The following is a 27,606-nucleotide window of genomic DNA, read 5'->3' as shown; positions in this document are numbered from 1 at the left end:
AAGTGAGCAAAGAGTGGAGCGAAAAGAGAGTGGTTTTTTGTTCATATCGCTGTTTTCTAGAGAGCGAGAAATTGAGGTGTGAAAAAAAATTTTGTAACCGAGCAAAAATTTTTTGTTCACGTGCGGCATTTTAAAGCAGTTTTTTTTCAATTCTTTTGGTAAAGAGGTTTGGTTATGATTTTCTTTTAATTTTAGGCTAGTTTTTGTAGTGTTTAGAAGGTTTCTGGAAACTTATATGAATTTTATGCCAATTCGGTGGCAATGCATGTATTTTGCTGAATTTTGGGCTAATTTTTGCAATTTTTTAAATTATTTTTTTGTTTTACTGCCTCAAATGGGCATTGAACAGACCCCTAATACTTGGGCAATTTTTAGTTGACAAGTGGCTAAAGTTTTGGAGGATATAAAGCATTTTTTGCTGAGAAATGTGTCGAAAAATGTCAAAAATTGGAATTTTTTTTCTTATTTTTTTTTGCAGTTTTTCGTTTTTTTTCAGGTCTTTAGACAAATTTCTTAGCCTATTATGGCCAGCCTATTGTTTTGCAAGCATTTGGATACCCTTTTGGCTGAAAAGACTTTTTCTTTGAATTTTTGTGCTTTTGTAATATGAAAAATTTTTCCAGATTTTTAGACAAAGTTGTTTGTAAGAGCTTATTTTTTTCATGATTTGGCTAACATAATTTTAAAACAATTCTTATAAGTGGTTTTAGTAGGTAGTAGTCGTGTTGGTGAAGTAGTTTTAGCAAAGATTCGGGTTGTTTCGGGGTCTCAAGTTATGACAAAATTCGATCAGATTTCTTAACATATTATAATAGATTTGATCTTTTTAGTTTTTGTATTATAGTTTTGTTTTAAAATAATCCTAAATTAGTGGAGGCACGTGTTGTCTGATGAGTAGATAGATGGAAATTAAGTGGATTTCCACTTCGAGTCGTTTCCGGAATTCTTCCGGCTATGGTAATCAATTTTGTTGGAGTGATTTTTCAAGCGGGAAATGAAACGCGTGAAAAAATTTGGAGTCATTTTGGTGCTGAATAAAAGTGGAGAGCGGAGCAAAAAGAGAGTGGTTTTTTCATACCGCTTTTTTTGAGACAGCGAGAAAATGATGTGTGAAAAAATTTACTCTAAGCGAGTGAAATTTTTTTGTTCACGTGCAGCTTTTAAAAGCAGTTTTTTTTGCAACTTTTGATGGTTATGAGGCTTGGTTATGATATTGTATTGTTTTTAGGCTTCTTTTGATAGGAATGGGAGGTTTCAAGTATTTAATTCGAGTTTAATGCTAATTTGGACGCTTTTTATCAGTTTTGGTGATTTTTAGTCGAAATTTATTGATTTTTTGCCTGCTTTTTTGTTTTAATGCTTTAAGTGGGATTTGAATAGAAGTTTGTTACTTAAGGAATATTCAGATACCAATTCACTAAAGTTTTTTTGGTATAAATAATTTTTTCTTAGGAAAAATAACAGAAAAATTGAGAAATTTTAAACCATTTTTCTGTTTGCTTAAAGTTTTTCTTTTTTAAAAATCTTAAACAAGCTTCTTAGCCTAGTATGACTTGCCCATTGTTTTGCGAGCTTCTAAATGCTCTAATTGCAAAGGAATTTTATTCGGCTTTAAGTTTCCTTGTACTATTAAAAAAAACTCATTAAAAATTTTTCTAGTTTTTTTGTTAATTTGTTTTTGAATGCCGTTCCTATTCTTCCTGAAAATTTTATGGCATTTATTGAGGTTTAGGGTTCACAATAGTTGTTCCAGTTGTTTAACCACAAGTATGGGCAATATTCTCCTTCGAGTTGTTTCCGGAATTCTCCCGGCTATGTATTTTTTTAAGATGTGTTCACACAATTTTCAATGACTTTGGTCTTTCAAAACGGGATAAACAGGTAAAACCCAGCGTGCATTAAGTTTCATTAGAAACTGAATGTGGGCTTTAGTAGTCCTTCAACGGCTTATAGTGGAGCAGCTGCTTGGATGGCCTTAATTTAAGGTTAAAAAGTCATTTTAATGAGTTTTTTGGCTCAAGATTGTGCAATTTTTCATGTTTCCTGAAAATTTTTTCTGATTTTTTTGTTCGATTAGTATTAGGATGAAGTTTTTAAAAGTTGATGACTGCCTTCTCAAGATATAATTGCCTGTTATGACCTATTTACGAGCTCTATGATTTGGTACTACAAACACAGACACGCAAAATCAAACTAATTTTTGCAATTTCTTCTTGTTATTTTTTGAGTTTTTACTACCTTAGGTGTCAAAAAACAACTTAGTTTTGATAGTAGGTTACTGCATTGTTTCTATTGGTAATGGAGTGTGTTTTTCAACTTTATGCTATCACGAATTTTAACATTTTTTGTCAAAACTTGCAATTTTTTTCAAATTTTTCAATATTTATTGTCATTATTCAAGTTGTTTGATTCCCAGGGGCCAGAAAACCTCATTAGGGGTTGACTAATAAATTACTGAAAATTTTTTAGTAATCATCGAATAGTCTTCATTTTTTGAATAACACAAATTTTACCAATTTTTTGACAAAATTCGCGTTTTTTTTCAGTTGTTTGAAATTTTTCGAGTTTTTTTCAGCTTATAGGACCAGGCAATCCGCTTTAAGGTTTGCACTGCATAGTTTCTAGTAACAGGGGATTGGTTTTTAACATATTAATGTCTCGAACTTAAGCATTTTTTGGATAAAATCTGCAATTTTAATGTTTCCTAATTTTTTTGTCAATTTTTGAAATTTGTCCATTCTCAAGTGCGACAAAAACCTATTCCCGGTTCTGGTAAAAAAATTACTGCTTGGTTCTTAATTTCAATGGATTCGTTTTAAACAATTTAACTTTTCAGTTTTTTGAAATTTTTTGATAAGGTTTGCAATTTTTTCTAGTTTTCTCAGAACATTTTTTTTGTATGTAGTTTTTCTTGCCTCAGTAGCCAGGTTACCTCATCCAGGGTTCGATAGTATGTTATTAAATATTTGCTAAGGGGCAATTGAATGGTTTTCACCAATTTAATAGAACGAATTTCTATTTTTCGAAGCTTGAACTTCTAAAAATTATTGCCTATCGAGCTTTGAGTTAATGAATTTTTCAAGGCTTGGAATTGGGTTACTGGATAGCCTCTAGAGATACAGTAATGATTCTGAAGATAATAATATCACAATTTTCAGCAACATTTCATTAAGATTTGAATTGATATCTTTTTTTGTAAATTTTTTGGTCATTTTTGAGTTAATCGATCTTCAAGGGCCAATGAATTTATTTCAGGTCTTGCAGATATAATACTGGACCGATTTCAGAAACACAAATTGGCTTTAAACATATTTTTGAAATAGGTATTTTTAAAAGGAAAAAGGTTTAAATGTTTCAAGAGTTTAAGCAATGAGTATATTTTTGTTTAGTTTGTTTTATTGTTTTAGTTTCTCAATTTTTTGAGATAATTTTGTTTGTGTTTTGGCTGGCATTGTTCAATTGATCTGCTGGTCGGGTACAGTACTTCTGACTTCTTCATTCAATTCTTTGAGTTACATTTCAGGACTTGTCCTGCTATGTTTTTTTATTTCGTAGTCATGATTTTTGTAACGACCATATGACGTCACAACCACTTCAAATCTGCGTTTTGTTCATTCAATCATGCAATTTCAACTGAATTGCCTGCGTCACGTTATTTTTCGCTCTTAGTAGAGCGAGTTTTTTTTTGTTCATTCGTGTGATTAAATTTTTGGTCACACTTGACGTACCTCACTCTCAAAAATCACTTCCTCACTTTGAAGTTGACTTTAATTCAAAGAGATAAGGTCAAATGGGTGTTTGTCACTCTAATTGAAAGTTATTAGAGAGCAGCTAATAGAGGCAGCAAAAACCCATTGAAATTTTTAATCAAAATATAACATATCGGCCTTCAATGAAAAGACGATTTTTTTTGTCTGTCTTTTTTTTCTGTCTGTTTTACTTTTTTCACTCTCAAAAATGATCTTCTCACTTTGAAATTGACTTTTATTTACTTTTATTCAAAAAGATAAGGTCAAATGGGTGTGTGGCACTCTAAATGACAGTTATTTGTGAGCAGCTAATAGAAGCAGCAATAAGTTATACAGATTGGTACACAAAATTTAACATCTCAGCCCTTAATGAAAAGAGTAAGTTTCTTTTTGCTCTGTCTTGTTTACCTTCATTCTGAGACTACAGATCTATGAAGCTATTGCGGCTATTTTCTGACAAATTTCCAGCTATGTTTAAAAGGATGCTTGGAGAGTTTTTCTGAAAAAAATTCTTATCTTCATAATGCAAAGGCTTCAATGACTATATTGAGCCTCCAATTGAGACTACATTAGCAAAAAATTCGATACGGATGGCTTAATAACTGCAAACTGCTAATTATTTATGCGAATTAGGTCACAAATTGCTTATTATTCGACAAATGTAAAAAAGATCCTAATTTTTGCCAAGTTATTGTTGGAAAATATTTAAAGTAGACCTAATTTGAGGTTGACCTGTTTGAGCAGGCTAATGAAAAAAGAATAGCTTCAGATAATGAACTGATTTAAACAGACTTATTAACAAGTTATAACGTATCAGCCTTCAATGAAAACATCATTTCTGTGGTCTGTCTTTCTTGCTGTTTTTTTAGACTGCAGATCTACGAATCTATTGCGGCTATTTTCTGACAATCTGCCAGCTATGTTATTTAATGGCCGCGAATAGATAGCAGCTATTATTGGGGACATCATGGTTTTTTACAATCCAGGAATTGGACTGTATTGGTGCTCTGTCTTTTTTAGAATTCAAAGAATTTGAATTGTATTGGGGCGCTGTCCTTTTTAAGATCTGTCCGCACGTTTTCATGATTTTTAAAGTCAAGTTGGAGTAGTGATTTTGGTTGCGCCGAAACAGGAAGTCGAGAGCAAAAGCGAGTGGTTTTGCGACGTGATTTTATTCCTCTAATTTTAAAGTAAAATTAGAAAACGGTGTTTGAACACAAATTCGCTTTCTCGCTAGTGGTTTTTTTGTTCACATGCCGCAATTTCACTTTTATTTTTTACCTCTTTCAACTTTTGGATAAGAATTTTTCCTAAATGGCTTTTCCAATCCATTCCTAGTTCATTCTAGGCCTAGTTTTTTCTTTGAACTAAATTTCCATTTCTCGCTACTGGTTTTTTGTTCACATGCGGCATTTTGACATTGATTTTCTGTTTTTTTAAAGTTTTTGATCTGATGTTTCAGAAATGGTTTTCCCAATTCATTCATAGTCCGTTCTTGGTGTAGTCCTTTTTGTTTTGTCATTGAAAATTCTTTGAATTTTACGTGAAGACTGGTCCTGCTTTTTTTTAGATTCTCCGTCTCCATCGATGATTCTTGCTACCTGGCTTCCTGGAATTGAAGTTTTCAATTTCAGTGATTTCTATTGCTTTGCAGATAAAATTTGCATCACATCATTTGTTCTGCTTTTAGGTCAATTGCGTGATATAGCTCACTCGAAAATTGACTTCTGATCTCGCTTATTGAACTTAATAAAAATTTCACGAACATTTACTAGTTAAAGCCAATCGTGTGCATCTAAGTAGTGCCAAACGTATATGCCCTAATTCTAGTATTACAGTCTTTAGTTTTGATTTCAAATATTAATTTTGAAAAAACTCCATTAGGGTTTTTTCCATATGGATTGTATGTGTCTCATAAAACTAACAGTCCGATTCTAACCAAAAAGTCTAGCGGTGTTTCAAAGGACTAGTGGTCAATCTGTCTATATTATTTCTCTTTAGCTGTTTCAAATTATGGTACGCCACAAGCGTCTGTCGCGGCTATTTTCCAGTAGTCTGTCGGGTATTATTTTTCTGTTTTTGTGTTTTTAAACCTTCAAGGACAAATGATATTTTTATAGGACTTGAAGATGCGTTACTGAATGCCTTCTTGAGAGAGAAAGAAATTGTTTCAAATACATTCCCATGATGAATTTCCAGATTTTTCAAAAAATTTTAATTTTTAGTGTTTGATTATATAATACTGCATAGCTTCTACTGACGAAGGAATGGTTTTCAGGTTCTTAAAACATTTGTATCACAAAAATTAGCCACATTTTAGGGACATCATTAGGAGACAATAAAACTTTTGAGGGCATGATGACACGCCACTGGTCTTTTAACGTTAATAAAAAAAGGTGATTATTAAGTTAACAATATGATAATCTTATTGCTAATTTTTGCAAGTTTTTGAAAATTGTTGTTATTTTATCAGTTTTTCAATCTTTATGGGCCAACGAGGAACTTTGAAGGTTTTTGCATGGGTTAACGCCGAAATTCTAGTGGCGTGAATTGGTTTCGAGAACAATGGTGTCAAAATCTTGATCAACGCTTCTCTAGTTTTTGCTATTTATTCAAAATTCGAAATTTTCTTCTTGTTTTCGCAAATTTTTTTGTTTGCATATGCAATTTAATTTCTGCCGAAGTATGCGGAAATAGAGAAATTTGCGATGAAGTCATTTTTTTCAGAATGTGTTCAGTCATTTTTAATTTTTCTGGGCTCAAGTTGTCATTTCAAGTTTTTATGGGCCCGATACTGCTTGGACGCGAACATTTCACCACTGCAATTCTGGTTCGGAAATGCTCAGCAATCAAATCTTGTAAATATTTCGTTTTTTTTCTATATTCTTGTTTTTTATTCTAACTGATGTTTCGCCTGTCTCTGATATCTTCTTGTGTGTCAGACAAGTTTCTTCACGTACGCCAAATTTTCTGCTCCGATTTTCGTTTTTATCAATGAACCTGGTTTTTAACACGCTGATCTTAATAGTATGTATAAACACTTTGAATCCCATTAATTATGTTTCTCCCAAAATTTTTGAAAACAAGTTGGTCTGTTTGGATGGCATTGTTCAACTACACATTTTTTTTTCTATACCATTTTGCAGTTTTCCGAGATTTTGCATAAAGAACATTGACTTTTCATGACTAGTATCTTTCTTTTACTATTCTACTAACAATACGTTTAAACTTTTATAACAGCAATCCTTCAGCAGAGTAATCTAAAATGAACGAAAAACTAAAATGAAAATATTAAACGAGATAAAACCACGAATTCCAGTTTCAGATGCCCTGTGTCTGAACTTTGATCTCATTAGCCGTAGTTACCAGGTCTAATGTTTATGGTTATGGATGTTAATTCGTGTGTGAGCTCATTTTGAAACAGGAATAGTTCGAACCACGGAATGCAATCAAAACAGCTCTCACTTTTAAATAGTGTTTCGTACAGTCCATTTGGTTCGGGTCTTTCAGTTCCAAGGGGGTTTTGTGAATCAAGGCCAGCTTTTGTACCACAATCTACAGCGTATAGTTAACATAGAAAAATTTGGTTTCTGATAAATTATATTCGTTAAATTTTGTTTTTGTGTTTTTTTTGCAATTAATTTTATCCAGAAAACTCTCCAGTTCAAACGCTATCTGTACTGTCTCTTGATACCAGTAGCTTGTGAGATCGATAGATCAATTCACACTAAGGTCGTATTTACCAATCCCGATTTTATTTTATTCAAAGATCCCTATAATAAGATCACTATTTTTAGGTCGCTATAAGTAAGATCTCTTTATTTTATTCAAAGATCCAGTAGTAAGATCCCATTTTATTTTAATCAAAGAACTATAAATACGTTGAGTTAGAAATTTCCAGGAGATTCTCAAAAACTGGTTCCTCTCTGAGATGCACAGAAATTATAAACCAAATGCATTTAATTTTCAACGCAATTCTGACAATGTTTTCCGTTTATGCACTCAATCTTAGTGGGTGCATTTTATTTGCACCCCACAACGCTCGTGCCATATGTTCACATATGATCACATAATGATTTACGTAATGACACCTGCTCAGTTACTGAGGGTGTATAACGTACTGGCGGTAACACAAACGGAAAAGATCCTTTTTATTGGTACAAACCAATTTAAATGATAAACTATTCGGTGGATTAAACTGTTGTTGTTGTTGTTGTTGATAATAACTTTATTGTTGTTGTTTGATCCCCTCAGTCACCCCTTCCCTCCCTCCACCGCACACACACACACACACACACACACACACACATACACACACACACACACTCACACTCACACACACATACACACACAGCCTGTCACCCCCTAAACCCAAGCTGGCTACTACCGAAGTCAACTGCTCACCGGTCTTTTGAGAGCAATTCTCCTGACGTTAGTCGGTTGTGTTTGTAATTGTTGCTGTTGTTGTTAATGCTGCTGTTGATGATGTTGATATTGTTCCTTCTGTTGTTGTTGTTATTGCTGTTGTTGCTGCTGCTTTCGTTGTTGATTTTTTTGTTGTTGTTGTTGCTTTGTGTTTGTTGTTTTTAATTTTGTTTTTGTTGTTGCTGCTTTTGTTTTTGCTGTAATGATATTACAGCTGGGGCGTTTTGGACAATGCCTCTGTCGTCAAGAATATTACAATGTTCGGAAAAATGTTTCTGCAGCTGTTTTAAACGAAAAAGATTTAAAACGTGCAGATGTTCTTTTCAGAAAATCGTTCATTGACCAACTTGCACATAACCTTTAAGAGAAGGTTATTGAAGCCAATTTTCTTGTCCTTTCTGTATATCTGCCCAACCGATTGATAAGTCTATATGTTCGATAAGCAAATTTAATTTCTGGCGTTTTCTTTTTGTTTTTTTTTTGCATCTTGAAAGGCATTGGCAGTCACCATTGGTCCTCCGTAACATTACGCAGTACTAACTCGCTTTTAGCATCAAAATTTCGTTAAGTTGAAAACATGTTGAGTGCGATGGCTAGGACAGATGAGCAGGATTTGAGGCTCAAGCCTACTCTCAATTGGCCTACTTGTAAATACAAAAATATCTTTGAATTTTTCTGGTGCCTGTCAGTCAACCAACCACAATAATAGAAACATTTCAGAGATTACTTTTTGTATAAATGGGCGGGTCAGCATACGGTTGCACATTCTGATAGATATTTTTGTGTCTCTTTGGAATTTGGGAAATAGTATGCGCGCGCATTTTGTTTTACTTCTTTTAGGCTCGAAGAAATTGATTTTTGCTTGATGGCAAATGGGGCTATTGGTTGTTGCCACAGTCATGGAGAGAAAAGATTCCTCAAATAGAAGTCTGAGATTTCTGAGAAAACAATTGAGTAAGATGATGTATCATTATTGAGATGTATAGTTAAAACGGTCTGATTGAGGCGTAGGCAAATTTGAATTTGTGATACGGATTTAGAGATAGGGTTCGTGAATCTGTCATGGAAATGAGAGTGATTTCTATTTGGAGGCCCGAATCGAGGCTACCGCTGGAGATTTCAGGCTTAGCCTGCAAGTTTTCATCTGGGAAATCTTATCAAAGATTGATTACCAGCAAATAAGTAATATAATCGAAGCTGATAAAGATGAGAGGCTGCATATGAAGTATGAAGACAATTGCTTAGAAACGCGTTAATAAAAACTCGACATGTCTCTTGCTTTCTCTATATTATAGAGCTAATAACAATAATGACGTGGTAATAGCTTGAATACCTAAAAACAACAACAATGTTGCTGCAAATAGAACATTTTAAAAGCCACTGTCAGCATCTCAGAGGATATCATTTAAGTGGTCTCCTTTTTTACAATCCACAGGATTTGGGTTGTATTGCGGCCTGATATTTTAGAATTTTTCTGATCAATGGAAAGCCAAGTTAGAGTGGTGATTTTAGTTATGCTGGAGTAGTGAGGGCTGGGGGTAGTGAAAAAGCGAGTAGGATTGAAGCTTCATTCTTTTTCAAACTATCATAAAATTCGAAAGTGTAACAAATTTGTGTTTGAACAATTTTTCGGTTTTTGAAGGCGAACCTTTGTTCTCATAGGGAAACTTGACCTCTGTTTTTTTCTGTTTTCTCCTATTTTTTTTAAAAAAAATAAAGATTCCGAGGGCACAGCATATATTATAATAATGCATGGTTGTGTTTCTGGCTCACAGGGTAGTTAATGGTTTATGAGATTTAGAAACTGGTTGTTTAAATTTTAAAAAATCAGTCGTTCTTTGTTTTGCCCTCTTTTGTAAAACTTTTGTTTTCCTATTGTATCTGTAATGAGGCGTTGTAGAGTTTATGAAATATTTTATTTTGATATCCAAAGGTTTTATCTTTTTTAGCAAAACTTAATTTAAAGAAAAATTATCAGTAAATTTTCGAGTGTTGTCTGTCTTTCTTTGTTGTCTTCTGACTTAGCCTGATTAAATTTGGTTCTCATCGTTTGACTATGAGGCATAGGTGGATTTAATTAATGATTCGAGGTTGATAGTTTTTGTTGTAAATGACTTTGAAAATATTTGTTTCAAAAAATATTATAGATTTTTTAAAAAAAATTTTGGTATAAAATTCTCTCTAATTTCAAATGTATCGTCGTCAAATTACCCAATCAAATTAATCATAAGTCATTCATTAGTTGTTAATGAAGTTTAGACAATCGAATTACTTGTTTCACTTAAGTGATAATGCTTTCTATGACTGTGCGAGAAAAGTTCTTCAAAAAATCGTTGGCTAAATTTTTGAGTTTTTGCCACATTGTTTTGCCTGTTTGGTGTCATATCACTCAACATCGATAATCACAACTGTTATCAACTCTTTATGAAACACGAACGAGCGTTATTATTGACTTGAACATATTGCGTTGTTTTTTACGTCTTTCAAACTATTTAGTTTTACAAAAAATGGATTAGTGGATTTTTGCTCGCGCTCATTTTTCTTGCTTTTCTTGTGGTTGTGTCAGGTAGTCCCAAAACAACTCTAGATGGCTTCTTAGTGCGACATATTTTTTGTCAAATTCATCGCCTTCAATAGTAGCTACCATTTTCATTCATATAGGTGTGTATTTCTTTGGGAACTTTTTATTGTGAATATTTGATTTTTGTCCCGTTAATACCGAGAGTAACTGCTAATGGTTGTTTGCTGACTGATAATGTCAGGCTTTGTGCTGTAAATAAGGTTTTAAGTCAGTTTTTAATGTTTTTTTTCCTAATTTTGACGTCACCAAGTTTCAAAATTTTTTTGAGTTTGACCAAAATTGTCCTATGTTATTTATTTTACTCACAATAAAGACACGTATATTCAAAGTTTATATATTTCGTTGCTTTAACTTGTTTATTAAAAAAGTAGTTTTTGAGGAAATAAATTCTATTGTATTTAACAATCTGCTCTTTATATTTGCACAATAAATAATCATGTGCTTTTTGATAGTTATCGTTTGATATCGCTTGAAAACGTTGTTCGTGAGGTTCTAACTTATTTAAACTCTTCGTATATTAAATTGCAACCTGTCTAGCTGATTTTTTCTTCTTGCTTTGTGGCTGCATGTTACATATATTGGCCTATTATTTTATTAAATTGGCATTGATTGCATTAATATTGCAGAAAAAAATATGATTCATTTAATTTTTATTTTTTGCTAATGGTTTTCCAATAGGTCACCATTTCTGTCAAAACAATTTTTGTCCCAATTTCTTCTGTGTCCCACTTTTTGTCCCAATTTCTTCGAGTGTTTGTTTTCTTTCTCCCTCTCTCTCTCTCTCTCTCTCTCTCTGCCTTACTTTGAAATATATACAATTCATGTGGTATAGTATTACTTTTTTAGAGGTTTCAGCATCCAGTCATGTTTTCTAATGACTTACGAAAAAAAATAACCTTTTCAAAGTTCTTTACCTGCTCTAACGTTTATTTTGATCTCTTAGCTTATTGTTTTTGTTAACTTTTTGGACAATAACTCAGAACTTTTACTGATATGTTTCCTAACAGCTTTTCTCTTTCGATTGCGTTATTCATTTAACAGAGTTGCTGATATTAGTGTTAAATAAATAGCCTTCATTATAGAAGCAAGATTACAGCTACCTGCAGACAAAATTTGAACACTTTTTGACACTTTGAAAAATGGGTCAGTTTGTCTTTTTTCTTCATATTTTCAAACCCGGTGGCCGTAAAGGGTTTGAACTGCGGCTACAACCTTGAACTCTGATGGTAATTTCTTTCGGATTGTGGACATTCACTGCTAACAGAGAAAATAGCTCTTCTCATATTTTTACTTCACCTTTTTTATTGTTGAAAAAAGAATATATTAACCGAAGACAACAAGGATGAAATGAGCTTAAATTTGGTCACATTCATTTGCAGATAGCAAAACAAATTTCCGTCATTCTGAGCATTTATTTTAATTCATAAATTAAAATAAATGCTCAGAATGACGGAATTTTGTCATTTTAAAACTTTTTGAAATACATTAGATTTTAATTAAAACTCATTTTTTTGCCTTTAAAAACTACAATATAAAGAATTTGAAAATTCGGGCGTTGCTTTTTACGACTTAAAGTGGAGCAATGGCATTTATATGCTTTCGAACAATGTTTGTAGCAATTATATTGGTCCTGTGGTCTACTTTAAGCACTTTTTTGTATGATTGAGTTTGACCAAAATTGTCCTATGTTATTTAGTTTACTCACAATAAAGACACGTATATTCAAAGTTTATATATTTCGTTGCTTTAACTGATTTATTAAAAAAGTAGTTTTTGGGGAAACAAATTCTATTGTTTTTAACAATCTGCTCTTTATATTTGCACAATATATAACCATGTGCTTTTCGATAGTTATCGTTTGATATCGCTTGAAAACGTTGTTCGTGAGGTTCTAACTTATTTAAACTCTTCGTATATTAATTTGCAACTTGTCTAGCTGATTTTTTCTTCTTGCTTTGTGGCTGTATGTTACATATATTGGCCTAATATTTTATTAAATTGGCATTGATTGCATTAATATTGCAGAACAAAATATGATTCATTTAATTTTTATTTTTTGCTAATAGTTTTCCATTAGGTCACCATTTCTGGCCAAACAATTTTTGTCCCAATTTCTTCTGTGTCCCACTTTTTGTCCCAATTTCTTCGAGTGTTTGTTTTCTTTCTCCCTCTCTCTCTCTCTGCCTTACTTTGAAATATATACAATTCATGTGGTATAGTGTTTTCTTTTAGAGGTTTCAGCATACAGTCAGGTTTTCTAATGACTTACAAAAAAAATAACCTTTTCAAAGTTCTTTTTCTGCTCTAACGTTTATTTTGATCTCTTAGTTTATTGTTTTTGTTAACTTTTTGGATAATATCTCAGAACTTTTATTGATATGTTTCCTAACAGCTTTTATCTTTCGATTGCGTTATTCATTTAACAGAGTTGCTGATATTAGTGTTAAATAAATAGCCTTCATTATAGAAGCAAGTTTACAGCTACCTGCAGACAAAATTTGAACACTTTTTGACACTTTGAAAAATAGGTCAGTTTGTCTTTTTTTTCATATGTTTTCTAATGACTTACGAAAAAAGAAAATAATCTTTTCAAAGTTCTTTTCCTGCTCTAACGTTTATTTTGATCTCTTAGCTTATTGTTTTTGTTAACTTTTTGGATAATAACTCAGAACTTTTACTGATATGTTTCCTAACAGCTTTTATCTTTCGATTGCGTTATTCATTTAACAGAGTTGCTGATATTAGTGTTAAATAAATAGCCTTAATTATAGAAGCAAGTTTACAGCTACCTGCAGACAAAATTTGAACACTTTTTGACACTTTGAAAAATAGGTCAGTTTGTCTTTTTTCTTCATATGTTTTCTAATGACTTACGAAAAAAAAACAACCTTTTCAAAGTTCTTTTCCTGCTCTAACGTTTATTTTGATCTCTTAGCTTATTGTTTTTGTTAACTTTTTGGACAATAACTCAGAACTTTTACTGATATGTTTCCTAACAGCTTTTATCTTTCGATTGCGTTATTCATTTAACAGAGTTGCTGATATTAGTGTTAATTGTGCAAATATTGTGCAAATTGTGCAAATATTGTGCAAAAATTAGAGTTAAATATATACAATTCATGTGGTATAGTATTATTTTTTTAGAGGTTTCAGCATACAGTCATGTTTTCTAATGACTTACGAAAAAAGAAAATAACCTTTTCAAAGTTCTTTACCTGCTCTAACGTTTATTTTGATCTCTTAGCTTATTGTTTTTGTTAACTTTTTGGATAATAACTCAGAACTTTTACTGATATGTTTCCTAACAGCTTTTATCTTTCGATTGCGTTATTCATTTAACAGAGTTGCTGATATTAGTGTTAAATAAATAGCCTTCTTTATAGAAGCAAGTTTATAGCTACCTGCAGACAAAATTTGAACACTTTTTGACACTTTGAAAAATAGGTCAGTTTGTCTTTTTTCTTCATATGTTTTCTAATGACTTACGAAAAAAAAATAACCTTTTCAAAGTTCTTTTCCTGCTCTAACGTTTATTTTGATCTCTTAGCTTATTGTTTTTGTTAACTTTTTGGACAATAACTCAGAACTTTTACTGATATGTTTCCTAACAGCTTTTATCTTTCGATTGCGTTATTCATTTAACAGAGTTGCTGATATTAGTGTTAATTGTGCAAATATTGTGAAAATTGTGCAAATATTGTGCAAAAATTAGAGTTAAATAAATACAATTCATGTGGTATAGTATTATTTTTTTAGAGGTTTCAGCATACAGTCATGTTTTCTAATGACTTACGAAAAAAGAAAATAACCTTTTCAAAGTTCTTTACCTGCTCTAACGTTTATTTTGATCTCTTAGCTTATTGTTTTTGTTAACTTTTTGGACAATAACTCAGAACTTTGACTGATATGTTTCCTAACAGCTTTTATCTTTCGATTGCGTTATTCATTTAACAGAGTTGCTGATATTAGTGTTAAATAAATAGCCTTCTTTATAGAAGCAAGTTTATAGCTACCTGCAGACAAAATTTGAACACTTTTTGACACTTTGAAAAATAGGTCAGTTTGTCTTTTTTCTTCATATGTTTTCTAATGACTTACGAAAAAAGAAAATAACCTTTTCAAAGTTCTTTTCCTGCTCTAACGTTTATTTTGATCTCTTAGCTTATTGTTTTTGTTAACTTTTTGGATAATAACTCAGAACTTTTACTGATATGTTTCCTAACAGCTTTTATCTTTCGATTGCGTTATTCATTTAACAGAGTTGCTGATATTAGTGTTAAGTAAATAGCCTTCATTATAGAAGCAAGTTTACAGCTACCTGCAGACAAAATTTGAACACTTTTTGACACTTTGAAAAACAGGTCAGTTTGTCTTTTTTCTTCATATGTTTTCTAATGACTTACGAAAAAAGAAAACAACCTTTTCAAAGTTCTTTTCCTGCTCTAACGTTTATTTTGATCTCTTAGCTTATTGTTTTTGTTAACTTTTTGGACAATAACTCAGAACTTTTACTGATATGTTTCCTAACAGCTTTTATCTTTCGATTGCGTTATTCATTTAACAGAGTTGCTGATATTAGTGTTAATTGTGCAAATGTTGTGCAAATTGTGCAAATATTGTGCAAAAATTAGAGTTAAATATATACAATTCATGTGGTATAGTATTATTTTTTTAGAGGTTTCAGCATACAGTCATGTTTTCTAATGACTTACGAAAAAAGAAAATAACCTTTTCAAAGTTCTTTACCTGCTCTAACGTTTATTTTGATCTCTTAGCTTATTGTTTTTGTTAACTTTTTGGATAATAACTCAGAACTTTTACTGATATGTTTCCTAACAGCTTTTATCTTTCGATTGCGTTATTCATTTAACAGAGTTGCTGATATTAGTGTTAAATAAATAGCCTTCATTATAGAAGCAAGTTTACAGCTACCTGCAGACAAAATTTGAACACTTTTTGACACTTTGAAAAATAGGTCAGTTTGTCTTTTTTCTTCATATGTTTTCTAATGACTTACGAAAAAAGAAAATAACCTTTTCAAAGTTCTTTTCCTGCTCTAACGTTTATTTTGATCTCTTAGCTTATTGTTTTTGTTAAGTTTTTGGACAATAACTCAGAACTTTGACTGATATGTTTCCTAACAGCTTTTATCTTTCGATTGCGTTATTCATTTAACAGAGTTGCTGATATTAGTGTTAAATAAATAGCCTTCATTATAGAAGCAAGATTACAGCTACCTGCAGACAAAATTTGAACACTTTTTGACACTTTGAAAAATGGGTCAGTTTGTCTTTTTTCTTCATATGTTTTCTAATGACTTACGAAAAAAGAAAACAACCTTTTCAAAGTTCTTTTCCTGCTCTAACGTTTATTTTGATCTCTTAGCTTATTGTTTTTGTTAACTTTTTGGACAATAACTCAGAACTTTTACTGATATGTTTCCTAACAGCTTTTATCTTTCGATTGCGTTATTCATTTAACAGAGTTGCTGATATTAGTGTTAATTGTGCAAATATTGTGCAAATTGTGCAAATATTGTGAAAAAATTAGAGTTAAATATATACAATTCATGTGGTATAGTATTATTTTTTTAGAGGTTTCAGCATACAGTCATGTTTTCTAATGACTTACGAAAAAAGAAAATAACCTTTTCAAAGTTCTTTACCTGCTCTAACGTTTATTTTGATCTCTTAGCTTATTGTTTTTGTTAACTTTTTGGATAATAACTCAGAACTTTTACTGATATGTTTCCTAACAGCTTTTATCTTTCGATTGCGTTATTCATTTAACAGAGTTGCTGATATTAGTGTTAATTGTGCAAATATTGTGCAAATTGTGCAAATATTGCGCAAAAATTAGAGTTAAATATATACAATTCATGTGGTATAGTATTATTTTTTTAGAGGTTTCAGCATACAGTCATGTTTTCTAATGACTTACGAAAAAAGAAAATAACCTTTTCAAAGTTCTTTACCTGCTCTAACGTTTATTTTGATCTCTTAGCTTATTGTTTTTGTTAACTTTTTGGATAATAACTCAGAACTTTTACTGATATGTTTCCTAACAGCTTTTATCTTTCGATTGCGTTATTCATTTAACAGAGTTGCTGATATTAGTGTTAAATAAATAGCCTTCATTATAGAAGCAAGTTTACAGCTACCTGCAGACAAAATTTGAACACTTTTTGACACTTTGAAAAATAGGTCAGTTTGTCTTTTTTCTTCATATGTTTTCTAATGACTTACGAAAAAAGAAAATAACCTTTTCAAAGTTCTTTTCCTGCTCTAACGTTTATTTTGATCTCTTAGCTTATTGTTTTTGTTAACTTTTTGGACAATAACTCAGAACTTTGACTGATATGTTTCCTAACAGCTTTTATCTTTCGATTGCGTTATTCATTTAACAGAGTTGCTGATATTAGTGTTAAATAAATAGCCTTCATTATAGAAGCAAGATTACAGCTACCTGCAGACAAAATTTGAACACTTTTTGACACTTTGAAAAATGGGTCAGTTTGTCTTTTTTCTTCATATTTTCAAACCCGGTGGCCGTAAAGGGTTTGAACTGCGGCTACAACCTTGAACTCTGATAGTAATTTTTTTCGGACTGTGGACATTCACTGCTAACAGAGAAAATAGCTCTTCTCATATTTTTACTTCACCTTTTTTATTGTTGAAAAAAGAATATATTAACCGAAGACAACAAGGATGAAATGAGCTTAAATTTGGTCACATTCATTTGCAGATAGCAAAACAAATTTCCGTCATTCTGAGCATTTGATTTAATTCATAAATTAAAATAAATGCTCAGAATGACGGAAATTTGTCATTCTAAAATTTTTTGAAATACATTAGATTTTAATTAAAACTCATTCTTTGCCTTTAAAAATTACAATATAAAGAATTTGAAAATTCGGGCGTTGCTTTTTACGACTTAAAGTGGAGCAATGGCATTTATATGCTTTCGAACAATGTTTGTAGCAATTATATTGGTCCTGTGATCTACTTTAAGCACTTTTTTGTATGATTGAGTTTGACCAAAATTGTCCTATGTTATTTAGTTTACTCACAATAAAGACACGTATATTCAAAGTTTATATATTTCGTTGCTTTAACTGATTTATTAAAAAAGTAGTTTTTGGGGAAACAAATTCTATTGTTTTTAACAATCTGCTCTTTATATTTGCACAATATATAACCATGTGCTTTTTGATAGTTATCGTTTGATATCGCTTGAAAACGTTGTTCGTGAGGTTCTAACTTATTTAAACTCTTCGTATATTAATTTGCAACTTGTCTAGCTGATTTTTTCTTCTTGCTTTGTGGCTGTATGTTACATATATTGGCCTATTATTTTATTAAATTGGCATTGATTGCATTAATATTGCAGAACAAAATATGATTCATTTAATTTTCATTTTTTGCTAATAGTTTTCCAATAGGTCACCATTTCTGGCCAAACAATTTTTGTCCCAATTTCTTCTGTGTCCCACTTTTTGTCCCAATTTCTTCGAGTGTTTGTTTTCTTTCTCCCTCTCTCTCTCTCTGCCTTACTTTGAAATATATACAATTCATGTGGTATAGTGTTTTTTTAGAGGTTTCAGCATACAGTCATGTTTTCTAATGACTTACGAAAAAAAGAAAATAACCTTTTCAAAGTTCTTTTCCTGCTCTAACGTTTATTTTGATCTCTTAGTTTAGTGTTTTTGTTAACTTTTTGGATAATAACTCAGAACTTTTACTGATATGTTTCCTAACAGCTTTTATCTTTCGATTGCGTTATTCATTTAACAGAGTTGCTGATATTAGTGTTAAATAAATAGCCTTCATTATAGAAGCAAGTTTACAGCTACCTGCAGACAAAATTTGAACACTTTTTGACACTTTGAAAAATAGGTCAGTTTGTCTTTTTTCTTCATATGTTTTCTAATGACTTACGAAAAAAGAAAATAACCTTTTCAAAGTTCTTTTCCTGCTCTAACGTTTATTTTGATCTCTTAGCTTATTGTTTTTGTTAACTTTTTGGATAATAACTCAGAACTTTTACTGATATGTTTCCTAACAGCTTTTATCTTTCGATTGCGTTATTCATTTAACAGAGTTGCTGATATTAGTGTTAAATAAATAGCCTTCATTATAGAAGCAAGTTTACAGCTACCTGCAGACAAAATTTGAACACTTTTTGACACTTTGAAAAATAGGTCAGTTTGTCTTTTTTCTTCATATGTTTTCTAATGACTTACGAAAAAAGAAAATAACCTTTTCAAAGTTCTTTTCCTGCTCTAACGTTTATTTTGATCTCTTAGCTTATTGTTTTTGTTAACTTTTTGGACAATAACTCAGAACTTTTACTGATATGTTTCCTAACAGCTTTTATCTTTCGATTGCGTTATTCATTTAACAGAGTTGCTGATATTAGTGTTAATTGTGCAAATATTGTGCAAATTGTGCAAATATTGTGCAAAAATTAGTGTTAAATATATACAATTCATGGAAGACTTGGAAGACAGCTCTCTGGAAGACTTGGAAGAATGCGAGTCACTAAAACTGTTTTGTTTTGAGGAGATAGAAACATGTTGAGAAGGGCGGTTCTTAATGTTAAACGTTTGGCCCTCTTCGTTTACCCCCCCCCCCCCCCCCCCCTCCCGCACCATAGCCATCCCCTGTCTCTCCACGCCTCCTCCAAACTATTCTCCCGTCCACCTTCCTCCAACTGTAAATTTGGGTCTCCTCTTGTCCAGCCCTCCCAATAATAGACCTTCCCTCCCATCCTCCCATCGTTTGTTTATCTTAAGTTCTAGTATCCCAAAACTCCAGCTGGCTTACGGAAACCATCCAATCACTGGTCATGTGAGAGCAATTCGTCGGAATTTGGTCTGTTATGTTCATTTTTTACTGTTTGTTTTTTGTTTTTACTTTTCTCAATTGCTTTCACAAGATAAATATAATCAAGCACCACAAAATTATTGATTGAATCGTTTAGACCAATATATTGAAGGAAAATATAAAAGACAGAGAAGTTAGCGTTCTGAGAAAGCAGGAGATATTGCATTAAAGTTGCTGCTTCTTTTGCTGCTGGGTCTAATCAACTTTATATCTGTTTTCAATGAATTGCATATGGACCATTCTTGTATTTAAAGAATTTTGATAAATAGCTTTGAGAAAAAAATTGAGATTCGCAAACACAAATTGATTTTTTTAGCGTTTTTTTAACAAATACTGTAAGTGCATTCTGAAAAAAAATTGATGTTTTAGAAATATATAGATTTTTTTTACTATACACGAACATTTGAATGTTTTATACAGAGATTTCTATGAAAAATACTATAATTTGCCAAAATTTTTGTATAGGGTTCGTTTTTTGAAAGTCTCTATTGCAATTTTTGTTATTTGCATTTTTTTCCTGCTCTTGGTTACTGTGTGAATCTCAAATTCTCTGAAGAAATAATATTTTGACACCACAAGTTGCAAAAGTGGAGACAATTATGAGAAAAATTGCTGACAGTGTTTCAGTTACATGCTACTTTTTGCGGTTCTTTTCTTTGGTTTGTTTTCTTGTTAATAGCCGCACAGCGATAGCTGGGGCTATTATTGGCCTTCTCTTGGTTTTTTTTTATTTCGTCGTCATGATTTTTGTTACGACCATATGACGTCACAGCCACTTTTTGTTCATTCGTTCATGCAATTTCAACTGAATTGCATGTGTGACGTCATTTTTCGCTCTTAGTGGAGCGAGTTTTTTTGTTCATGCGCGTGATTAAATTTTTGGTCACACTTGACTTACCTCACTCTCAAAAATGACTTCCTCACTTTGAAATTGACTTTTATTTACTTTAATTCAAAGAGATAAGGTCAAATGGGTGTGTGTCACTCTAAATGAAGGTTATTTGAGATCAGCTAATAGAGGCAGCAATAACTTATACAGATTTTTAATCAAAATATAACAGATCAGCCTTCAATGAAAAGACGAATTTTTTTGGTCTGTCTTTTTTACTGTTTTTTTAGACTGCCGGTCTACAAATCTATTGCGGCTATTTTCTGGCAATCTGCCATATGTTTGTTATAGATTTTTTGTGCTGTTTGCTTAGACATATAACAGCAAAAGTAATTATTTTTTTTTACAAAATTTGACGTTTAGGACAATAGTTATAGAGTTGCAGCTTTTGATAAAAATTCAGGAAAAACCTGTCACATATTGTTTTTTACCATTTTACATATTTTATGGATGTTTAGTTTTGAAATGTAAAAAAAAGTGATGGAGTAAATAGTTTTCTTAAGTTCATTGAGGTGTTGGCTAAATTCTACGTCAATTTTAACCTCAATTTGATTCTGGAGTCTTTGACCAAGAGATTTTTGTTCCTTTGAGATTCAGTCAAACATATGGATAATGTCACTTATATTAAAGTTTATTAATTGAATCTGAACAATGCTTTCAGTTCATATATTACGTTTAAAATGTCTTTGACACAATTTAGTCTGAAAAATTTGAGATGTTTTGAGTTTTGCTTTCCTACAATGACAGGTTAGAAATTTTATGATGAAAGAAACATGAAGTTATATCATGGTTTAAATGTTATCTAATAATTTTGTCTTTGAAAAATTAGTTGTTTCAAAATTGCAGTTTTTTAGAGTTATAACAGTACTTGTTAATCTTTTTCCTACTCAAATGTTTCCGTCCAAATTTTGAAAGGTGCAATGGGCTGCCTATTGAGACTTAGTTAAATCCTTTCATTAGTTGTGAAATTTTTAGAATACTTTTTTTCACAGCATTAGTTTTGAAAAATATTCAGCGGAACTTTTAATATTACCTGCGTTTGCTATTAAATTTGTTGCCTGATCACATAACCGTATTCTAACAAAAAATTTATGCATTTTGTCTCATAATTGATAGTTTTACAGTCTAATGATTTGATTTTCTAATTAGGTGTTTGACTGACTGTGTCTATTTTTACTTTTAAACTGTCCAACTGTGATTTTGTGAAACTATAGGTAAATTGGTTGGTAAAGTTCGCAGTTTTTAGTTTTCTTTATGCCGCATTTTGACATAAGAGTAAAAATCAGAAAAGTTTTAGTGGTGAACAGATTTCAGCTGGTTAAGAAATTATTTTGATGTATGACGTTGCGTTAATGAATGACTTTTCCACTTTGAAAAGTGCTTTTGACAGAGAGGAGCATATAGATAACCGTTTCCCGCCGTTTTTTGTCCAGTTGGTTTTTTTTTGTAATTAAATGTTATGTGTAAATAACTTTATGTCAATGGCGATTCAATATGAATTCAGGTGTATCTCTGAATTCGTTTCAGGTGTATAATTGCGACAAATTTTGCAATTTTTTAATTAATTTGTGGATATTTAACTGATTTCTGCTTTTTTGGATCTTCAAGAGGACCTTTTAACAGTGCATATGGTACCTTCCTTTTGATATTTCAAGCATTGAACGCCTCTTTATAACGTTAGGTATATTTGCTTTTTTTAAATTTAGTACATGATAATCCATTTTTGCCATTTTTTGTCAAATTTTTTTTGTTTGTTTTTTAGTTTTAATTACAATAGAAAGGGATTTTTTGCACCTTCAAGGATTTTTTTGTCTTTTTAATAACACAGTCAATTTTTGCGTTGAGTGTTTGCAATTCAGTAAAATTGTTTTCTTAAGTGCAATTTGAAAACCAATTGTTATGCCACTATCACTTTAAATCTGCTTTTTTTTTAATTCATGCAATTTCAACTGTATTGCGTGCATGGTCTCCTTTTTTACTCTTAGTGGAGTGATTTTCTTACAATTCAAAGAAATTGAATTGTATAGGGGCGCTTTCTTCTTTTAAAGATATGTTCACACTTTTTTATGATTTTTCAAGTCAAATTGGAGTGACGATTTTGATAAAGCCCAAAAGAGTGGAGCAAATAAGAAAATTGGCTTCCTCACTCTGAAATTGACTATTCTTTACTTTTATTCAACGAGATAAGATCAAAAGCGTGTAAGTCACTCTATTTGAAGGTTCTTTGATGGCAGCTAACTGAGGCATCATTAACTTAAACAGATTCTTAATCGAAATTTAACATCTCAGCTTTTAAGGAACAGAAGTTTCTTTTTTGGTTTATTTTTTTCACTGTCTTTTTGATAGTCTGCAGAGACTGCAGATCTACAAAATTATTGTGGCTATTTTTGGCAATCTGCCGACTATGTTTTGTATTTGTTTAATCCGCTTCCATTCAATTTGAAATTAAGATTTGCATGTCGAGAGGAGAACGTACAAATTATCTGATAAATATTTCAGCTCTTTTAAGGCAGTTGTCTGCAATAAATTCGCGACACTATTATTTGTATAACGGTCTTTGGTGTGCACGTTTCGATCAAATAAAATTTTAATGTAGGTGATATTTCTTGGGTGTCTCAGTAACTTTACCAATAAAATTGTGATTATCGGTTCAATCGAAACATTTAATATGAGAATTAAGGTAACGCTAGAAATCCAAGAATTTAATTTACAAAACCCGGATTAGTTTTACTGCTTTAGTCGCGTAGAATGCGCTCATTCAGAAGAATTTATGGATGTTTACTTTAAATGATGATCTAGATAACGTAACTTGTATCTTTTCTGCTACCGCATCCCCCCCCCCCCCACGCTTAGTTTTGCAGAAAACAGCCACGCTAGCAGAAAAGAGCCAGTAACTTTTGAAAACGGGTACGATCACCGTGCTAAATATGTGAGCAAAAAAGTTTTCGCTAGGAACTTAGATTCTATATTGATCAAATCGTATAAATCGTAGTAAAGTACCCAAACATTTAGCAAAAATTGACGTCGAACATGAGCAATATTTGATTCAACTCATCATCTGTATCATCTGTGCGAACTAAATAACTGATTGATATTTTTAGGTACTTGAAACTAGTGTTCATTTCGCTTTTTGAATGATGCATGACGAAAAACAATTCTTTACTTCGAGATTTTCGATCGAAAGATTACATGATAATTTACCCAATTCAATTTTAGCCGATGCCATTTTGCCCTACGCCATTTTATCCAACCTGTCATTTTACCCAACGCCATTTTACCCAATGCCATTTTACGCAATGCTCTTTGATGTTTTCGTTCACTTATCCGATTGCAAATTAGCAGTCGCTATTCCAGCGATGATTTGAAATATTTATAAGGACAATATAAACCCATGTTTGTTTGTAATAGTATCATATCAAGTCCCACGGGCCATTTAATTATATAGTCGGCTAAAGTGTCGTTCTTGTAAATTTAGCAATAGGGTAAATTGGGTAAGTTGGCATTGGATAAAATGGCACTGGCTAAAACGGCAAGTTGGGTAAAATTGCATTAGTAAAATGGCAGGTTGCGTAAAATGGCATTGGATAAAATTGCATTGGGTAAAATGGCAGGTTGGGTAAAATGGCATTAGTAAAATGGCAGGTTGGGTAAAATGGCATTGGATAAAATGGCATTGGGTAAAATGGCACGTTGGGTAAAATGGCATTGGATAAAATGGCACTGGGTAAAATGGCAGGTTGGGTAAAATGGCATTAGTAAAATGGCAGGTTGCGTAAAATGGCATTGGATAAAATTGCATTGGGTAGAATGGCAGGTTGGGTAAAATGGCATTGGTAAAATGGCAGGTTGGGTAAAATGGCATTGGATAAAAATGGCATTGGGTAAAATGGCAGGTTGGGTAAAATGGAATTGGTAAAATGGCAGGTTGGGTAAAATGGCATTGGATTAAATGGCACTTGGTAAAATGGCAGGTTGGGTAAAATGGCATTAGTAAAATGGCAGGTTGCGTAAAATGGCATTGGATAAAATTGCATTGGGAAAAATGGCAGGTTGGGTAAAATGGCATTGGTAAAATGGCAGGTTGGGTAAAATGGCATTGGATAAAATGGCACTGGGTAAAATGGCAGGTTGGGTAAAATGGCATTGGTAAAATGGCAGGTTGGGTAAAATGGCATTGGATAAAATGGCATTGGTAAAATGGCAGGTTGGGTAAAATGGCATTGGATAAAATGGCACTGGGTAAAATGGCAGGTTGGGTAAAATGGCATTAGTAAAATGGCAGGTTGCATAAAATGGCATTGGATAAAATTGCATTGGGTAAAATGGCAGGTTGGGTAAAATGGCATTGGTAAAATGGCAGGTTGGGTAAAATGGCATTGGATAAAATGGCATTGGGTAAAATGGCAGGTTGGGTAAAATGGCATTGGTAAAATGGCAGGTTGGGTAAAATGGCATTGGTAGAATGGCAGGTTGCCTAAAATGCATTGGATAAAATGGCATTGGATAAAATGTCAGATTGGGTAAAATGGCATTGGTAAAATGGCAGGTTGGGTAAAATGGCATTGGTAAAATGGCAAGTTGGGTAAAATGGCATTGTATAAAATGGCATTGGTTAAAATGGCAGGTTGGGTAAAATGGCATTGGTAAAATGGCAGGTTGGGTAAAATGGCATTGGATAAAATGGCATTGGTTAAAATGGAAGGTTGGGTAAAATGGCATTGGTAAAATGGCAGGTTGGGTAAAATGGCATTGGTAAAATGGCAGGTTGGGTAAAATGGCATTGGTAAAATGGCAGCTTGCATAAAATGGCATTGGATAAAATGGCATTGGGTAAAATGGCAGGTTGGGTAAAATGGCATTGGTAAAATGGCAGGTTGCGTAAAATGGCATTGGTAAAATGGCAGGTTGGGTAAAATGGCATTGGTAAAATGGCAGGTTGCATAAAATGGCATTGGATAAAATGGCATTGGGTAAAATGGCAGGTTGGTTAAAATGGCATTGGTAAAATGGCAGGTTGCGTAAAATGGCATTGGATAAAATGGCATTGAGTAAAATGTCCTGACACCGATCGAAATTATAAAATGTTGCCAAGAGTCATTAACAGTATAACATAAGTCTACAGTCTATTATAAGGGCACATCGGTAAAATTTTTCATAGAGCATCAAAAATTTTTCGTCTCTGTTTCAGTGAGAATCAATTTTGCGCTTATTAATAATAGACATTTTCTGCTAGGTTAGTTAAGAGTCCGCGTCTAAAGATAAAAAATTAATATCTTAGGGGAGTAAATGCGCTCCAAATGTTTGTAATATTTTTGGGATAGGATCTAGAATATAATGAAAATATAGACATGGAGTTTTGGGGAGATATGTCCGTATTGCTACTACACAGAATATGTTTGTCATTTAGTGGGACTCGATGAACTCAATGACTCTGGCCAGCCAAAACCATTGTAAGTTATGCCAATTATAGTTCATATACCTCATTTAGCAATTTCTCAGATTTCCCAAAACAGCTCCTGCCGGCCCGGAGCTTATAGTAGTTAATTGAGATGATTGTCTAATAAGCCCGTAGAATAATGATTGATGATAGATCTGGAAAATTAACTAAGGTGAAATAAGATATTGCTCGTTTTAGTGCTCATTAGGCTACTCAGCTGGGTTGCTCATTTTGTGATATCAAAGCGTAGGATCATGCTATTACTCTTTTAACGACCCCTTCTTTCATATGCAACATAATTTTAATGTCAATTTTCTTTTAAGGGACGTTTACAATGTAACGACGTGCGGTCATATTGACAGAACACTTATTATCGTTATGAACAAACTTTGTTTAAGGGCCATGAAATAAAGTTGGGCGATACTCTCACTGTCGAAGTCATTCCATTTTTGTCTTCTAAATAATTTAATTTGCTCTTTTCGGTCTCAAATTATCCATTTTTTGCTATTTGACGCCAAATTTTTAAAGTTCGTTTCGTAAAATTAATTCTAACCCAAGCTAGTCTATAAAGAACAATTGGGTGCTAAGTTTTGTCGTCATTGTTTGTACGTAACAATTGAAGTTTATACCAGCAAACAAAAAAGCGAAATTATTGGAGTCCTCATTTTTTTCAATGACAGTTAAAAGAAAATTTCGGGTTGATCCGTGGGATTGCTTACGTCTGATGACGCAGTAGTCCAAGTTTTTGTGACAAGAAGCTTGTCTTGTTTGAGCACTAAAAACTCTCGAGAAAATCAGGGCAGCCTTAGTTGTCTGACACAACTTCATACGATTTGGTATAAAAAATTTGTAATCAGCATCGATTCATCACAACATCAGTTCATTGACGATTTTTGTTCAAAATCGTTAAGTAATTAGCTCGTCAGCTTTTAAGCAGAAACATCTATCGTTTATCGATTCGAGGAAATGAGCAAATTGAAAAAAAACATTCTGTGAGCGGTTTTCTAGAGTTGTGCCTCAGAGTATGCCTCAATCGGGTGTTCATCTGCACGATAAACTTTGCTCCTCAACTAGGGTTCACTGCTTGCTATTAATGCATATATTTAGTCCATAATGAATACTACCTTACGGTTGTTATCGCCACCGAGAAGTTATCAAACTCAGAGGCGAAGCCGAGCTGTTATGATAACTTCGACTTTTTTTTAATGTTTCCTAGAATTTTTGTTAATTTTCGATATTTGTCCATTCTCAAGTGCGAGACAACCTATTCCACGGTCTGATGAAAAGTTACCGCATGGTTGTTGGTGTCAATGTATTTCTTTTTTAACAATTTAACATCTCGAATTTTAGAATTTTTTTTTGATAATATTTGCAATGATCCAAAAAGTTTGAGTTTTATTCAGTTTTTTCTTGCCTCAGTAGTCAGGTAACCTCATCCAGGGTTTGACAGTATGTTATAAAATAGTTGCTAGGGGGCAATTGAATGGTTTTCAACATTTTAAAAGAACGAATTTGTGTTTATTAAATTTTCAAATTTCTAAAAATTATTGACTATCGATTTTTGAGCCAAAGAATTTTTTAAGGCTTGAACTTGGGTTACTGAACAGCCTCTGGAGTTACAGAATAGTTTCTGAAGATAT

The 27,606-nt window shown here is 32.4% G+C and overlaps 1 protein-coding gene across 4 annotated transcripts in view; it reads left to right on the top strand.

The window, feature by feature from the left end:
* Positions 1–27,606, top strand: part of LOC142350703 (uncharacterized) — a 99,720-nt gene that overhangs the window by 27,805 nt on the left and 44,309 nt on the right. For all 4 annotated transcript variants that reach the window (XM_075402646.1, XM_075402653.1, XM_075402639.1 and 1 more), the window contains one exon: positions 25,937–25,979. In XM_075402646.1, coding sequence (XP_075258761.1) covers positions 25,937–25,979 — 43 coding nt within the window. The remainder of the gene's footprint in view (positions 1–25,936; positions 25,980–27,606) is intronic.

The sequence above is a fragment of the Convolutriloba macropyga genome, chromosome 1 (assembly GCF_964194025.1).
Source record: "Convolutriloba macropyga chromosome 1, txConMacr16.3, whole genome shotgun sequence".
NCBI lineage: Eukaryota > Metazoa > Xenacoelomorpha > Acoela > Convolutidae > Convolutriloba > Convolutriloba macropyga.
This window is presented reverse-complemented; position numbering and strand designations above follow the sequence as displayed.